General features: G+C 43.7%; 2 protein-coding genes across 2 annotated transcripts in view; one reads left to right on the forward strand and one right to left on the reverse strand.

Annotated features, from left to right (window-relative positions):
• Window positions 1–549: 549 nt before the first annotated feature.
• LOC107041536 (cytochrome P450 9e2-like) lies at window positions 550–1,824 on the forward strand. Its single transcript, XM_015262131.2, has one exon. The coding sequence runs from the start codon at window positions 550–552 to the stop codon at window positions 1,822–1,824; it is 1,275 nt and encodes a 424-aa protein (XP_015117617.2).
• A 4,491-nt stretch (window positions 1,825–6,315) lies between these two features.
• Window positions 6,316–17,176, reverse strand: part of LOC107041538 (rootletin) — a 12,320-nt gene continuing 1,459 nt past the window's right edge. The window contains exons 2-5 of the mRNA XM_015262132.1: window positions 16,680–16,792; window positions 16,051–16,143; window positions 12,705–12,720; window positions 6,316–12,110 (exon numbers count right to left, since the gene is read on the reverse strand). Coding sequence (XP_015117618.1) covers window positions 6,316–12,110; window positions 12,705–12,720; window positions 16,051–16,143; window positions 16,680–16,792 — 6,017 coding nt within the window. The remainder of the gene's footprint in view (window positions 12,111–12,704; window positions 12,721–16,050; window positions 16,144–16,679; window positions 16,793–17,176) is intronic.

The following is a 17,176-nucleotide window of genomic DNA, read 5'->3' on the forward strand; positions in this document are numbered from 1 at the left end:
CTCATTCGATATCGAGGGATGAGATTGATTGGAATCGATAGGACATCCAATGCCTTCGCCCGACTGCATTGAATGGAGAAGACGATATGATCAGCAAAATTCAAACAATTTATTATCCAAATTGATGGCACGATCTTTGGCACCAACCGACGAGACAAATCCACACATTCACTCAAATCGTCAAGGAGATCATTGTACTATCTTGGATGATGCAAGAGATTACCGTCCAGTCGAGCAGTGTGGGCTGTATTTAATGAAGCCACTGGTGCAATTTTCTCCTATTGCATCAGAGTGATCATGTTTCTGTGCACCTTTCTATTAACGACCGTCATCATCTTCCTTTTCTACCACCTCTACCAAATCCTCTTCAAGAAGGAAATTCTTTACGAGAAAGATGGGGTTCCTCAGGTGAAAGCTCTCAATGCCCTGATTGGCTTTATCTTCAATTTTCTGCGAGGTGTATCCGTGGCGGAGAGTATCAGTCAATTCTACGGGGTGAACGAAAATGTCAAATATGTTTCAACGAAATTTCTGATGACATCAGCACTGATGATCTGCGACTGGGAACTCACCAAACAAATAACCATCAACAACTTCGACTACTTCGTCAATCATGACGGCTTCATCATGCCAAAGCACGAGCCCATCTTCGGAAACAATCTCTTCTTCCTCGAGGACAACAAGTGGCGCGAGGTAAGGAACCTGTTGACCCCCGCCTTCACATCCAGCAAGTTGAAAGGAATGTTCAAGCTCATGTCTGAATGTGCGGCTAATTTCGCGGATTATCTCGCCAATCAATCCCACCAAAAACCCCTTCAAATAGATTCTAAAGACGTGTTCACTCGTTACGCAAATGACGTCATCGGTACGTGTGCTTTTGGAGTGAAAATCGACTCGCTGAAAAATCCAAACAATGAGTTTTACATTCTTGGACGAAAGTCGACGAATTTCGGAGGATTAAACCTTACGAAAATGTTTATTGCAAAAAAACTCCCAAGACTTGCGGCATTATTCAACATTAAAGTAGTGGGTGATGACGTTGAGAAATTCTTCACTGAATTGGTGAGGGATACTATCGCAATGAGGGATGAGAAAGGTATTAGTCGACCGGATATGATTCAACTGATGATGGAGGCACGAAATAACGAAGGCAATGAAGATGTCGTACTGACGATTCCGGAGATGACGGCACAAGCGTTCGTCTTCTTCTCCGGGGGATTCGAGTCGACGTCAACATTGATTTGTTTTGTGATGCAGATGATGGCGGAGAATCCCGAGATTCAGGGGAGACTCCAGAGAGAGGTGGATGAGGTGTTTGATAAGGAAGGAGACAATCCGTCGTACGAAACCGTCAATAATATGGTTTATCTCGATGCCGTTGTCAATGAAACACTGCGGCTGTATCCCATCAACACAATGATGGATAGGGTCTGCGCTAAAGAATACGAGCTACCACCACCGCTCCCTGGGAGAAAGCCGGTCATGTTGAAGCCAGGGTCCGTGGTGTGGATTCCATTTTACGCGCTTTTGAGAGATCCGTATCAATATCCTGATCCTAATGTCTTCAATCCCGAAAGATTCATCAGTGATGGGCAGACATCAGCCCACGCAATCGCCTCCTTAGCGTTTGGCTTCGGACCCAGAATGTGCATTGGGCACAGATTTGCGATTCTGGAGACTAAACTACTGTTGGTTCATGTTTTGAGAAAGTGTTCAGTGAAGCCTGGGAAGAGAATGATTACGCCAGTAAAGTTGGATATCTATACGTTTGCGATAAATGCGAGGGGCGGGTTCTGGTTGGAGGTTCAACCGAGACGAAAATAACTTTTTACGTCCAACAAAACACTCATAAAAAATTTAATAGAAAAATTGATAGAAAATACATTAATTTGAAAAATAAATATGAAAATAAAATGGTAGACGATTATAATATTTGTGGCTGCTGTTGCATACTGAAATCATGGAGCCGGGCCTTGAAGTGATAAGATAAAAAATGATATCATTGTACTTTATCACAGAAAAATCAACTGAAAATAGAAAATTGAATAATTTCGTTAGATTCTCAGCTGCACTTACATTGAGTGAAGAAGTCGTCTTTGTTAAAATGTAACGAACACACTTTCATTGATTTTGTCACTGGCTTTCCGATTCTCAAGATTTTTTTCCAAGTAATTGGAGGATCAACTGTTTCCTCTTCACCGAATTTCGTCTTCAATTTTACGAAACTCTTGTTTATTTCACGGAAATTGGACAAATCTCATTGTAGGATTACGATAGACTGAACTATTGCAGCCAGGCACACTGCAAAATTCTTTGTTTTTTGTTACTCTGATGTCGAACTCAATTTTTTGATTGAAAAATAATATTCTCTCTGCTGCGCAAACCTCACTACGTAAGGAGGCTCCAGTACTGCCTCCAGTGTTCAACACCACTCGCAGAATTCTACCATGGACCTCTGGACGGTACTAGCAACACTCCTCTTGGCGCTGCTCCTCTACTACTTCCTCAGCCCAGAAAACTATTTCGCTAAAAATGGGATTCCCCACTAGCCCGTTCCCTTCCTAGGGAATTTGGCGCCGGCGCTTGTCCGCCAGGTGTCGATGGTGAAGATTCTCCACCGAATTTACAATTTGAATAAGGACGCCAAGTACGTGGGATACTTCGACTTTGGCTGTCCAGTCGTGATGACTCGCGACAACGATCTCGTGAAGAACATAACTGTCAAGTACTTCGATCATTTCCTCAACCATCGCGGCTTCGTTGATCCCGAGGAGGCTCAGCAGGAGCCTCTCTTCGGGAGAGGCTCCTGCTGAGCCCTGCTTTCACCTCTTCTTCGTGTCTATTGGTTCAGTAAAAATTATGGAACTCTCAATTCACTCACCGACTACGGAATCGACTGACAAAATTTAAGTGACGGTATCGTAATTTGTGACAGGAGATTCAGATAAAAATTACGGAACGCTCCGAAAAAACTCCGTGAGTTCCGTAAAATTTCCTACAACCATATTTCGCTCCGGAATTACGGAAAAGATACGTAAGTTTTATTGAATATTTCTCTCCGTGGTAACTAGCCCGTTTTTCCTAGTTCAATAGAAAAAGTCAGTAGAATTCGATTTTTCTATATAACTTATTCGATTGAGATATTTTCTAGAGAATTCTCTCGGCCTAAATTTTCTATTTTTTTTTGTTTGATTTTCTTACTGAAAAAAAAATCGAATAAAAAAATTAGCGTAAACGTTGTTAGTTGACGATAAACTAGCTGACGCCCAATTAATTGGTTAAGATGTTGGAATAAAATTGCGAGCTAGTGGATTTTCTTGAGCCCTGGCAGCCCTTGGCCCTGGCCGCGCCAGGTATACGCCTTCACCCAATTTATTTACTGCAGTCCAATTCACATTTGTATCGCCGATTATTTATTTAAAACTAAAAGGCCTGTCTGTCCTGTAAATAAAAAATAAGCTAGATAAAAAACACTCCTCGTCGTTCAATGACATCTTTATCATCTCCTATTTATTCATCTCTACAATTACTCACTACCAACTAGGTATTAACAAAAATCAAAATTATAACAATAAATTACTACATTTAGAATAAATAATCTAGAGTACACACTTTGCATCATTAAATCTTTGGTTTTGTATAAGTAATCGATTCACCCTACCACCACTCGAAGTGTAAAAACATTTGATGATTGATCAATGGCGTTGATTATGCAGAATGAATTTCGATTCCTGAATCGAATAAAATGACAGTTTCATACTTTCTGTTCGAAAATACAACGATTAAATGGAATGAGTCTGTGATTGATCATGACGATATTTTGTACCAACAGTGAAACATCAGAAAAGTAAGTAAATAAATATCATAATCCGTAAGCCATTCGATGCAGTCACATCTGTCTCCAAGACTAAACCGTGATTTCTGTAATTATTGTTGAGACTAGACGTCTACTGCTCTCAGTACCTGAGAACCGACGCAGTCCCCATTAACTCTATATTTCCTCTAGAACACCCATCACTAAAAAAATCTCTGCCCAACTCTCTAAAGATTCTTTCCTTAAAATCCAGATGAATAACTCTCAGCATTCCCTCAGATCAGATCAGATCGTCATTAATTTTTTATTCACCACAAAGTAAAAGCTTATCTCTACGATGCACTTCGCTAGGATTTACGATATTGGTCTCGTGATCAAGACCAAACGTAGCATTCTCCTCTCATTGGACGGATTATCTACTCCTTCGTTCATAGACTCCTGATGTAATAAAGGCAAATACTTATCTTAATAAAATATAAAATCAATACTGAGGCCTTATCGTTACTGGATGAACCTTAAAAATGACTGGATTCTCTTAAAACCTAGTGAAAAAAATATTTGGTATGAGTATGCCCTGCGACTCGTCGCCATCACATGGAAATGTAGAAATTTGAAAAAACTAATGAAGTCATTGGTATAAAAATTCTTCAAATTATAAAATATCGATAAAGTACTGAACACCATAAACCACGTGAGAAAAAATTTTATAGAAAAAATCAGCGAATTTGGTAGACAATTCTGTTGGATTTCTATTGAATTTTCTATTGGTTTTGGCCGATTTTGTAGAAAAATAGAATTCTATTAAATTTTAATTCAATAGATTTCTACTTTTGAATTATTTTTATAGAAAAATTAGACAGAAAGATCTATTTTTCTATCGAAGTTATTCTATTGAGATATTTTCTATAGAATTTCCTCAGCTCAAATTTTCTACGTTTTTTCCTCCTATTTCTTTTCATTTCATCAAGAAAATTGAACAAAAAAATTAGAAGTTTTCAACTAACAATTTTTTTGGACCGACCAAGACTTGTTCGAGAACCTGTTTGTTTTTCTCTCAATGTAATTATTTTAAGATGCAACTCTTTTTAATATTAATAATTCAGTCATTGATGCTGATTCCTGGAAAACTCTATAGAAAACATCTCAACAGAATTCTATTTACTTTTTCCACTGAATATTATCTATTGACCATTTCGACAGAATCTGCCAAAACTGATAGAAAGTTTACTAGAAATCCAAAAGAATTCTCTAGCGAATGCCCTCGATTATCCTGCCAAATTTTTTCACACATGAGTCCTCCACTCCCCTGCCAGCATCTCCCGCGCATCGATCATTCCGTTCCCAAATTTTTTTCCTCGTGAAAAATGCCCCGAAAACTTTTTCCCTTGGAAAATTTTTCCCCCGAAAAAATGTTCGCCCGAAAAGTTCCCAAGAAAAAAATCTACATCAAATTTCCCTGGAAAATATGAAATCAGACACATTATTTTCATGAAGTTGATCATTTCTGAACATCATGAACAATTTAAACACACCATTTCGTCAAAATAGGATTCAATTCTTCAAGTAAAACATCTACAAACACACAAAATGACTGACATTCCAAAAAGCTAAAATTATTAATTTTGAATATAATCAGCAACACAAAAAATTGAACGTGAATTCAAAATTTACATATCAACATTGGTCGGTAAACAATGAATTGACTAAACAATCGCGAATAAAAAAAACAACGATTTTTTTCATCAATTTTTTCATTTATCTCCTTCTAAGAGAAAAAAGACAAATTTAATTAGCATTTTCTGAAGAAAAACTCCAAACAAAATCCCACATGAAAGAAATTCGTCAGGAAAATTAACCTCAGTGAGAACAATTCGTCGAGACAGGATTAACGGGGAAAAAATTCCGAGAATTTTTCAACGGGGGAAAAAACCCCGGGGGAAAATTCAGACTTTTGGTCAGTTTTTGATGAATATCTCGAGTTCTAAGAGAGATAGCAAAAATTTTTTAATGACCATTTTTATAAGCCTCAATTGGCCCTACAAGAAAGGTCATAACAAAAATTTTTCTATCTCTTTTAGATTCCGAGATATCCGTCAAAAACTGGCCAATAGTCAAAATTGACTTAACCCAGATTACCCCTTCGCTACTGAATTCAGCAGCGAAGTGGTAAAAGGAGATAAGTTAAGTTTGACTATTGCCCAGTTTTCAATCAATATCTCAGAATCTAAGGAAGTTGGCAAAATTTTTGTTATAACCTTTTTTGTGTAGCCGATTGAGTGCTACAACAGATGTAATTACGAAAATTTCGCTATCTCCCTTAGATTCGGAAATATTGATCGAAAACTCAACTGGGAGTTAAGTCGACTTATCTCGTTTACCACTTCACTACTGAATTCTACCTGAGAAAAATTAGTAAGGGGAAATAAGTTCCAGGGAAAAAATCGCCGGGGAAAAAAATTCCGGAAATTTCTCAACGGTGAAAAAAGACTCCGGCGAATAATTCAAGGAAGAGGAGACCTGCGCTCATAAGAAGAGGGAGGTGGCGGCAGTGCCAGAGATGGAGGTAGACTAGTGGTGCTCGTGACAGTGGTATCCAGCTTCCTGGCCTCATGCTCAAGCAGAATGGCATCCAACGAGGGATCCTGCGCCACAGTCCTCAGAGAATCCCCAAGGGCCTGCCTCAAGTGCTGCATCTCCCTCCCCGCCCTGGAGCTCCTCAGCACATAAAGCTGCCGCCGCTTGATCTCCTGATTCAGCTGTTCCCTCAGCAGTTGAATCTGGCTCTCCAGCCTGGAGACCTGCTGTCGATGGCTCTGCTCCCTGGCCTCCAGGAGCTTCTCCGCCTGCAGCTGTGCAGCCCTCAGCCTCTCGACCTCCGCCATCCGGTCCCTCCCGGAGTCCAACGCCGAGTGCGAGTGCGAGTGCGAGTGCAGAGTCTTGCACTTCATGACTTCAGCCTCCTTCTCCGCCAGTTGCGCCTCCAGCCGCCTGATCTTCATCCTGAGCTCTCGATTTTCCTGCTCGAGGATCTCCATGCTGATGCTGGAGCCCGCCAGCTCCATGTGCGCCTTCTCCGGGCGCTCGTAGCTCTTGCTGCGACCACCACTCGCCTTCACCGACTGCAGCTGCCTCTCGAGATTCCTCTTGTCCGCCTCCAGAAGCCGAACCTTGTCGTTCAGTGCATCGACCTTCCCCCGCATTTCGCTTCTGTCCCTCTGGGCTATCTGCAGCTGCCTCACCACTTCCTCGTCCTTATTCGACCCCCCCTCCTGCGGCCAGCTCGCCAGCCGCAGCTGGGACTCCAGCCCCGCGCGCTGGACCTCATTATTCGCCAGATCACTCTGCAATCTTGCGTTCTGCTCCATCAGGGACTGATTACCATGCTTCAGCTCCATCACCGTCTGCTGCGCACCGTCCAGTCGCTCCGAGAGGACCCTCCGCTCATTCTCAGCAGTCGCCAGCTGCTTCTGCAGCTGCTTCAGCCTCTCATTATTCCCGTGGTTAATCGCATTGTGCTCCATGCTGGAGCGCCTCAGCACTCCAATCTCGCTCTTCAGTTCCGCCTCCGCCGCAGCCGCCCTCTCCAGCGCCAGGTTCACCTGTTCAATCGTGGATTTCAGCGAGGCGCAGCGCTCCTCCAACCCCGTGGACGTCCGCAGCTGCACGTCGAGGCGGTCCTGCAGCTTCTGGAGATTTCCGTCCTTCTCCTGGAGGACCATCTGCAGCCGCTGGAGGTCGCCCTCCAGGGACATCCGCTGGAGCTCCAGCTTCGTCGCTCTCGCCTCCGACCGCCCCAAGTCCTCCTGCAGCCCTCGCTTCTCGTTCTCCAGCCTGTTCACCGCCTGCTTCATCTTCTCCAGCTTCTCCTCGTACTGCAGCTTCTCGTCGGACTCGCTGCTCACCGCGAGCTCGAGGGACGTCACCTTCTCCCGCAGGCCCTCCACCTCGTGACTCTTGCAGTGCAGGGCCTCGTGCTGCGCCTGATACGCCGCCTGCCTCTGCGACAGTTTAGCCTCCAGCGCTGCCTTCTCGTCCTGAAGGGCTCGCAATGATGCAGTTAAGCTGCTGAGCTTGGAGTCGCTTTTGCTCTGGTGATCGGCGGCCTCCGCCACCTGCTTCTTCACGCTGCTCAGCTCGATCCTGCAGTCGTCGCGCTCACGCTCGATCTGCGCCACCTGCTGCATCAGCGATCGCACCCCCTTCCTCACCGCCTCGGGGTCCACGTCCAGGATCACGTCGCACTTGCCCTCGTGGTCCTGGTGGGAGCGCACCGGGCTCCATCTTCGCGAAGGGCTCATCAGTTTGAAGGGCATGTTGACGGTGCCGTCCAGCTGGATCCCAGCGATTCTCCTCAGTGTTGAGCCCACACTGCTCAGCTTCTGCTCCACCTCCTTCTTCGCAGCCTCCAGCTGGCTCAGGTGACCGTCCAGCGCCCGGACCCTCCCCTCAGACCCCCCCAGGCGGGCTTTCAGCTCCTGCAGCTGCTGGGAGGCGTCCGCCAAGCAGACCTCCAGGTTGTGCTTCTGGTCCTCCAGCTTTCGCTCCCTGCAGCGGCTGTCCTCGAGCCTCATCAGCAACTCCTGCTCCCGTCCCCTCCATCTCTCGTCCTCCTCGTCGGCTCGCGACCTCAGCCTCCCCAGCTCCGTCCTCGTCATCTCCAGGCTGTTGTCCAGGTCCACAACCTGCTTCTTCAGCTGGTGCAGCTGCAGCTGCAGCCGCTCGCGCTCTTCAGTCTCGTTCGCCAGTCTCGCCTGCAGCTCCCGCTCCTCCGTCTGCGCCTGGGAGTTCGCCGAGTGGCTCTTCTGCAGCTCGTCCTGGGTGAAACGGAGCTGCTGCTGGAGCTGAATCAACTCGTGCTCCATGTCGCGCAGCTGGGACTGCACGCGGTTCTTCTCCGCCTCGAGGTTCGTCTTCGCGTCCTCCATCGACGCCATCTTCTGGTAGGACTCCTCCAGACTCCTCGCCTGCTCTCGCTTCTCCCCCTCAATCCGCTTCACGTGGTCTCTCAGGTCCTTGTTCGTGTTAGCGTATTTTTCGATCGCGTAGTTGGAGTCGGTGAGCTGTCGCCTCACGTCCACGAGCTCCTTTCGAAGGGCTTCGATCGTGTTGTCGGCGTCCTTCAGCTTGCGCACTGTCTCCTGGAGGTGACTCTGGAGGCTCTCCACCTTGTCCTCGGCGACGTGCAGCTGCACGCGCAGCTCCTCGCACTCCTTCTGCACGGTCTCTCGCTCCTTCCAGATGTCCTCGATCTTCAATTCCAGTCGCATCTTCTCCTCGTCGTCCTGCAATTTCGTCTCCTCCAGCTTCGTTCGCATTCGGTTGAGCTCGTCGCGAAGTTGATTTATGTTGTTGCGGTCCTGTTCAGCGCGAGAGTTGGCTTCCCTCCGCAGGCGCTCCAGCGTGCTGCGCTCCTCCTCCAGCTCTCGGTAGAGATTTTCCAGCTTTTCCATCAAGGCCTGCTGGTCGTGGTGGGCGATCAGGAGGGACTGCTGCTTGTCGTTCTCGGCGCGGAGGAGCGCCTCCTCGTGCTGCTGGCACAGATTGTCGATGTGCTGCTGCAGCTCCTCGATTCTGATCTGCAGTTGGTTGACCTCTTCCTCCTTTTGGGACTCCAGGGAAGTTATCGTCTGCTGCAGGCGCTTCTCCAGTGACAATCGCACTTGCTCCTTCTCCTCGTTCAGCTTTTTGTAAGTGTCCTCGCTGTTCTTCTTCAGGTTAGCGATGATCCCCTGGAACTCCGCCTCCTGGTTGCCCCTCTGCTGCGTCAGATTGTGCTTGATCTCCTGGGACCTCTTCTCACTGTTCTCCAGGTCCTTCGTCAGCCTCGTGATTTGGCCCTTCAGGCTCTCCTGCTTCACCAGCAGCTCCTGCTGGTCCTTCTCCAGCTGCACCTTCTTCGCATGAGTCGACTCCAAATTCGTCTGGGTATCGAAGAGAACTCCCTCCAGGGTCTCCTTCTCAGTTCTCATCGACGCCAGCAACTCCTGCATCCTCTGGAATTCTTTCTCGTTTGTCTCCAGCAGCACCTGCTTCTCCTCGTTATCCTTCACCAGTTCCTCCAGATTTCTGTTCAATCTCGCGTTCATCTCGTTCGCCTGCTCGAGCCTCTGCCTGATCCTCATCAGCTCCTCGTTCAACGACTCCTTCTTTCGTGCTAGGACTGATAACTGGTTCGACAAGTCCCCCCTTTCCCTCGTCACCTGGCCCAGTTCAATCTCCACTTTTTCCTTCTCAATCTCCAGGAACTTGATCTTCTCGTTCAGGGTCACCTTGTCGGACTCCAGGTCTAAGCGAGCCTGCTCGGCCTGCAGAAGCTCCTTCCTGAGGGATCCCAAGTCTCCAGACTGATCGCTGCACTGGTTCATCAATTTCGCCCTGTCCTCCTCCAGCCGTTTGACGTCGTCAGCAAGTCTCTGTTTGTCCTTCTCGTGATTCCCACAGATGGCTTCCATCTTCATCAGCTCGTCCTGCAGATCTGACTTCTCCAGGAGGATCTTCTCCAGCTCCAGCTCCACATCCCCCTTGTTCTTCTCAATAACTGAGAGGAGATTCTCCCCTTCCAACTTCTGCTGCTCCAGCATGTCTCGAGACAGATACGTCCTGTTGAGCTCCTCCCTGACAGTCAGCAGCTCCTCCCTCATCCTGCTGCAGCGCTCCTCCTCAGCCCTGAAACTCATCTCTCGAAGTTCACTGTCCTTGTTCATCCTGTCCAGTTCACTCTGGAGGTACAGCTTATCGTCCTCCAGGCTGTCACAGCACTTCTGGAGTTTGCTGTTAATCTTCTGGAGCTTCTCATAGTCGTTATTCAGCTCCTCGATCGTATGACTCATTTCGATTTTGCCCTTCTCCAGGGCATTCTTGTCCCCTCGCGCCTGATCGAGGCTCTTCTGCAGCATGTCTCGTTCCTGAACGAGCTGAGCACACTGGACCCTGCAGTTGTCCAGCTGGACAATCAGCTCGGTGCTCCGTTCCTCGAGAATCTGGACGTTCTCCTCAGCAGAGTCGCACTGCTTCTTCGTCAGGGCCAGTTGCTCTCGGCTGGTCTGGAGCTTCACCTGCAGCTCGTGAATCGTCAGCTGATACTTGTGCAGAGAGGCCTGCACCGCGCTGATCGTGCTCTCAGCAAAAGCTGGGATGGTGTTGCTCCTGGACCTCTTGGGGGACTTCTGGGGTATCGGCGCACTCTGGGACAGGTGGACGTGCTGGCCCTGAGTGTTCTCAGACTCCCTGCTCTCAGCATCCTGGATGACGGCGTGAGCAATGTCCCTGAGTGCAGCCTCCAGGATCTCCATGTCCTCCTGGATTCTGCTGGCCTGACCGATATTCGCCTCAGCCTCGCCACACCTCTCCTCGAGATTGTGAATCTCTCGAATCAGCTGGTTTATCCTCTCGTCCTTCATCCTGACGTCGTTCAGGGCGGCCTCGTGCTGATTCCTGAGGCTCGTCACCTCGGATTTGAGGTCTGAGGACTCCTGACACTGCTGGAACTGCTGGCTGAGGCTCGGCTGGACAGCAGACGCTTGGACCTGGAGGGCTAGCTTGACTCCGCTGCAGGCAGAGGTCATGTCGTTAGTCGCTGCTGTCAGATTGTGCTGAAATTTCGTGAGGTCTCGCTCGGTGGAGGACTTCATGTCCGAGAAGATGCGCTTCAGGGCGACCACGTCACGCCAGAGGTTCAGCAGGCGATGGTGCTCAGAGGTGTAGTACTCGTTGAAGGCTAGTTCCTCTTCTTTCCACTCGTCCTCTTTGATGTTCATCTCTTCTCGGAGCACCTCCCAGTCGTTCCCCAGCTTCTGGAGGTCGTTGGTCAGGGCCTCGTTCGTTCGAACTGACTCCTCCAGCTGGTGCTTCAGCGCTGCGTTGAGCTCGATCAGCTTTTCGGATCTTCTGCGCTCCTCTGACAGCTTTCGCAGGGCTGTGTCCAGGTCCTGGATCTGCTCCTCTCGGATGTCCCGGAGGGTTTGGTGGGCTGCCTCCAGGGCTGATGTGCTGGAGGAGGTGAGTGTGGGGACACGAGTGGTCTCCAGCATCGGGAGGGACTCGACCATTTGGCTCTCGAGCTCCGAGCAGCGCTGCTTGTACTGGAGGACTTTGGCTTGCAGGCGCGACACCAGGGCCGCCTGGTGCTGCTGGGCCTGGCGGTAGGTGCTCAAACGACGTTTGTAGTTGTTGGACTCCTCCTCGAGGCGACTGCGTAACTCGTGGTTCTGGCGGGCCAGGGCGTCTGGGGAATAGTCCTCGTCGCTCCCCAGGCTCTCCAGGGGCGTCGGACCACTCGTCTCCAGCCTGCTCGCGCCTTTCCCCGGCTGGAAGACAGAGATTTTTAGGAATGGGGTGGTGACGGGGGGGAGTCGTTACTTAATTATAAATGCTCGAAAAGAAGATTTTTTCAGAAATTTCTCTGTGTTTAGATTTCGAGATATTTTTGAAAAACGATGGGCTGTAATGTAAATTGTATGGATCAACATTTTTACATTGCAATTGTTGGAGCAATAGGTTTTTTCTCTGGTTTAATTGGTTTGATTTGTAATGATTTAAAACATTGGATTAATAAAGAAGACCCTGATGAGGTCTTCCCTGCAAGACGAAACGTGGGACCATCGCAAAGAATTATTTAGCTTCAACTTTATTTCTACGTTTATAAAATTGCGGAAGATCGCTAGGGCCAAGCGGTTGTCATCTGAATTTGGAAAATAATTACAGAAAAAACTTATTTAACACACTAGTTTTTTGGAAGAACAAATTTAGTTTTTCTCTGCATTTTACCTCTGAGTTTGGGAGAGCACCAAAAATGAAAATATCTTTTTGGTAGGAAATGTTTTGAACCTTACGATGAAAAAATAAAAAAATTGGAAAAGTTTGGGAACGACTCCAAATATCCGTTTAAAACGTTCTTTTTGAATTTTCTATGCCAAAATACATAGATACATAAAAAACAATATATTTTTCGAAGAGATGAGAACATTTCCGACGAAATCTATGGGTTCAAATTTTTTTTATCGTTTTTAGTGGCTCGTAATTTGAATTGAAAAGAAGAAAACAAGATTCAAACTTCACTATCTCCGCTAATAATTGAGTTGGAGAGCTCCGATTGCGCTCATTTTTCTTCTTTTGAACTATACTTTTCGATAAAAGTAGAAAAAAAAATTTTTAATTTTGAGGCCATTTTTCATATTGAAAATTGGTGGATTCGCCCATATAGAACCCGATCTTTCTATAGAAGTTATTCATTTCAGATATTTTCTATAGAATTTCCTCGGCTCAAATTTTCTTAGTTTTTTTTATTCTATTTTTCTTTTCATCAAGAAAATCAAACAAAAAAAACTTTGAGCTAAGGAAATATCTCAATAGAATAACTTTTATAGAAAAATCAAATTCTATATAGGGGAGGGTGGGTCAAAACGGGGCAGGGTGGGCAAAATGGGGCGCCTCAAAATTTTCGCAAAAATTGAAATAATGATGAATTAGCGAGAAAAGTATCAAATAACTACCAGATGAGTTAATTAAAAACTATCTCTCAATTTTTTTCAGATTTTTTCGACAATCCATTTCAGAGATATGATTTTTTCTTCATTTGTCAATAAGTTCAGTTCTATTCATTGAATTTTCATTTATAACCCACCAAAATTTTCCATTTTCTACTATCTATAAGAATATTTTGAGTATTTTTTTTTACAATCCCTAAGTGCTCATAATAATGAATATAAAAAAAAGTTTAAAAACTTGAATTTTCAAAATTATGTCACATTTTATTTTTCTCGTATTTTTTTCATTAATTCTTGTCATCAAAAAAAGTATTTTGAGCTGTCAAACAAGTTAGGTTTCGTCCTGGACCCATTTTATTTTAAATTTTTTCTCGTCGATATTCCGCGAATTTGGTCAAAACACACTGAGACGACTTCGATTATGTATCGAAAAAATACGTAACATATAAGTATACATTTTAATTAATTTCATACTATTGATAATTAAAGTCAATCAACGCAATTTTGAGGTATTTCAATTGGGGCATTCCCATATTGTCCTTCAATTATTTTTTTAAAATTGATGTGATTTCAACTCATGTTGGAGCCATATTTTACCTCAAATATAAGTAATTTTTACCAAAAAACACTCATAATTAGCTTCTATGTTTTCATGCCCCATTCTGCCCTCCCTACCCCTGCTATTTTCTATAGAATACTTTCTATTGAACACTTCCATTTCACTCAGTAAAACAAATACACACGTATGAAACAATTTTATAGAAAAATCTAGTGAATTGGCTGGTGAATCGGTTGGCTAATTCTATTGGATTTTTATTGAACTTTCTATTAACTTTTGGCCAATTCTAGTGAAATGTTTAATAGAAAATAGTGCTATAGAATTTGATTTTTCTATACAAGTTATTCTATTGAGATATTTTCTATAGAATTTTCACGGCTCAAATTTTCTTAGTTTTTTTCATTCTATTTTTCTTTTCTTTTCATCAAGAAAATCAAATAAATTAACTTGGAAAATTTGAGCTGAGGAAGTTCTATGTAAAATATCTCAATACAATGACTTCTATAGAAAAATAAAATTCTATATATTATTTTCTATGGAATATTTTCTAGTGAACATTTCAATAGAATCGGCCAAAAAATAATAGAAAGTGCAATAGAAATCCAACAGAATTGTGCAACAAATTCGCTAGGTTCTTCTATGAAATTTTTTCATACGCGTCGATTTGAATTTAATTGATCGCAACCAGCCAAGTAATTGTTTTCACGTCTGAATCTCTTCTTCATCGATATTGAAAACTGCAATAAAATATGGTTTTCGATATTTTGTCTTGGAATCACTCGTCAGCAAAAAATGTAAAGATTTTCTTTTTCAATTCCGTTAAATTCCGTAATTTTCTCCAGGAAGAAATTATTTTATCAATTTTCTATTACCGAAAAGAAAGATAAATCCAATCGCCGTCGAGCCATGTTCACTCGCTATTTCAACTTGAACATGAATTCATTTTATCACCCTCATGTGTGTGAAAAAATTAATTATTTTATTAAACAATTGATCCAATTTTTTTCGTTCCATTTCTATTATTTATTTACGAAATACGAATTTGTCTCAAATTCTGACGTTTGTAAGGTTATGAATTTGTTTACGTTTTAAACGCAGTACGGAAAGCGGCCAGCGAGAGGCGTCTCTGTCGGCGATATGAAAATAGCGGAGAATTTAAAGAAGTATAAACATCTTACTCTACATAATTTGAGGTGTCCGTTTTGCGAAAAATTATAGGGAAGGTTGGGGTAAAACGGACACTTTTGACTTTTTTTAAAATGTTACTGAGGGGTTGAAATGTTGATAAAATTTAATAATTGTTTTTCAATACAAAGAACAATTCTTTCCCTTTGTGATCAGGCTAAACTGAACTCAATTGATCAATTTGTTTCTGAGTTATGAATAATTTTAAAAAAGTCTGAAGTGTCCGTTTTACCCCATCCTCCACTACCGATTTATTTATACTTTATTTTGGATATGAAAAAAGTGCATGGATGAGTCATCATATTATTTCAATTTTACGACAGTATTTATTTTTTTTCCTATAAGGAGATGAGTAATTCCAAATTCCATGCACTTGATTGAGCGGGAGGTCATATCGAAAATTTGAAAGAAAGAAGTTCAAAAATATTAAAAATTGTAGGCGTAGATACGATTTTTCGGATCGAGGAATTTAAAAAATGACCATTTTCACGAGAAAAAATAAAAAATACTTGAAATATATTTATATTTCAGAAAAGAGTTATAATGTGATAAAAAATAATCAAAATATCCCCACTCCATAGGTCGTTTCCTCTTTTTTTTTTATTGCTGTCCAACTTCTTTCGTTTTCTGCGAAAGAATTTATATTAACTTTGCATGATTTTATCGCAACATTACTGTAAAAATTTATAAAAACTTCTCGATTGATTTGAGAGCTTACCTATGGGACCCTTTCATCATCGATGTACTCTCGAGGTGCTCAAACAATAGTACAGAATATTCTAGACATTTCTAGCATTTATCTACTAGTAACTTTAATTTTTAAGAGGAAAATATTAAAGAAATTGTAACTGAAAGTTAACAATTCCCCATCCCCCCTTCGTCCCAAACTACAGACCCCCAAAAAGCTCCAACTCCAAAATGTGTAATGTAACAAGAATATTTGAATGGGCCATTATTATCATCATATAACCGATGTTTTTTTTATCTGGATTTGAGGATTAATTTACCTCGGTGGTTTTCGCAGTGCCTCTGAGAAACGGTGGCCGCCGTCTCTCCATCTGTCCCCGTATTGCCAAATGTGGTGGACCTTTCGGCAATGTCTGAAAAAATGAAAATAAATTAATGCGAGATTTGTCATCTTCGAACAGAATTCGAACTCACGACCCTTAGATCACCAAGCTATCCTATCAACTCAGATGTTGAATATACGAAATATAAATTTCTATTTATTGTCTTAATTATTCGTTGATATCATGCTGTCACTAAGATGATGGAGAGTGTACACTGCGAAAAAAAATATTTTCTCAAATAAGTCTTGTTTCAACGAAAAAAATCGCGAGATAAAAATTCCCACAAATGAAAATCTAGTGCCGACAATTAAGACTGTCGTGGGATGCAAAATTTATTGAAGATCCTAGATAATTGAAGTATCATTTCAGTTATTAACTATCGGGCTACGCCCCCTGCTCGCTCCGCTAGCCAACCCCCATATGACCCCCTCATTCTTATTTTAACCCTTATGACCCTTATTGTGACCCTTGTAGCCCTTATTATGACCGCCGTGACCCTTATTATGACCCTCGTCACCCTTATTATGACCCTCGTCACCCTTATTTTCGCCCTTGTGACCCTTAACCTGACCATTGTGACTCTTATTATGACCCACGTGACCCTTATTCTGACTCTCATCACCCTGATTCTGGACCTTGTGACCCTTATGACCCTTACTCTGACCCTTAATTATCGACTCTTAATTTTGTGTACCAAATTTTTATCCCCAGAAGTCGATTTGGATTTTCATAATATGTGGACGTCCGCATTAAAAGGAACCACTTTGTCGATATGGTGTTATGTGCACTCTGATAATATTGATAACATTCCGCACATTTTGAGCCCAAAATGATCTTCATAGGGTCAAAAATGACGTCGTTCGAGAAGATGGAAAAAACAATTTAACATTGGTGCAAATGGGAGTTGCTGACACAAAATAGTATATTTCATTACGAGTGCGGAATAGTATATTACGTGCTAAGGCGTTGAATTCAGCACTCGACGCCGAAGCGCGTATACTATTTTTTATTGCGAAAAGCCCGTGGGGGTTGGGGGTGGGGGCGTGGAGCGGGGTCCAGGGGG

This window comes from Diachasma alloeum, unplaced genomic scaffold, assembly GCF_001412515.2.
Source record: "Diachasma alloeum isolate Michigan unplaced genomic scaffold, Dall2.0 Dall_scaffold_00368, whole genome shotgun sequence".
NCBI lineage: Eukaryota > Metazoa > Arthropoda > Insecta > Hymenoptera > Braconidae > Diachasma > Diachasma alloeum.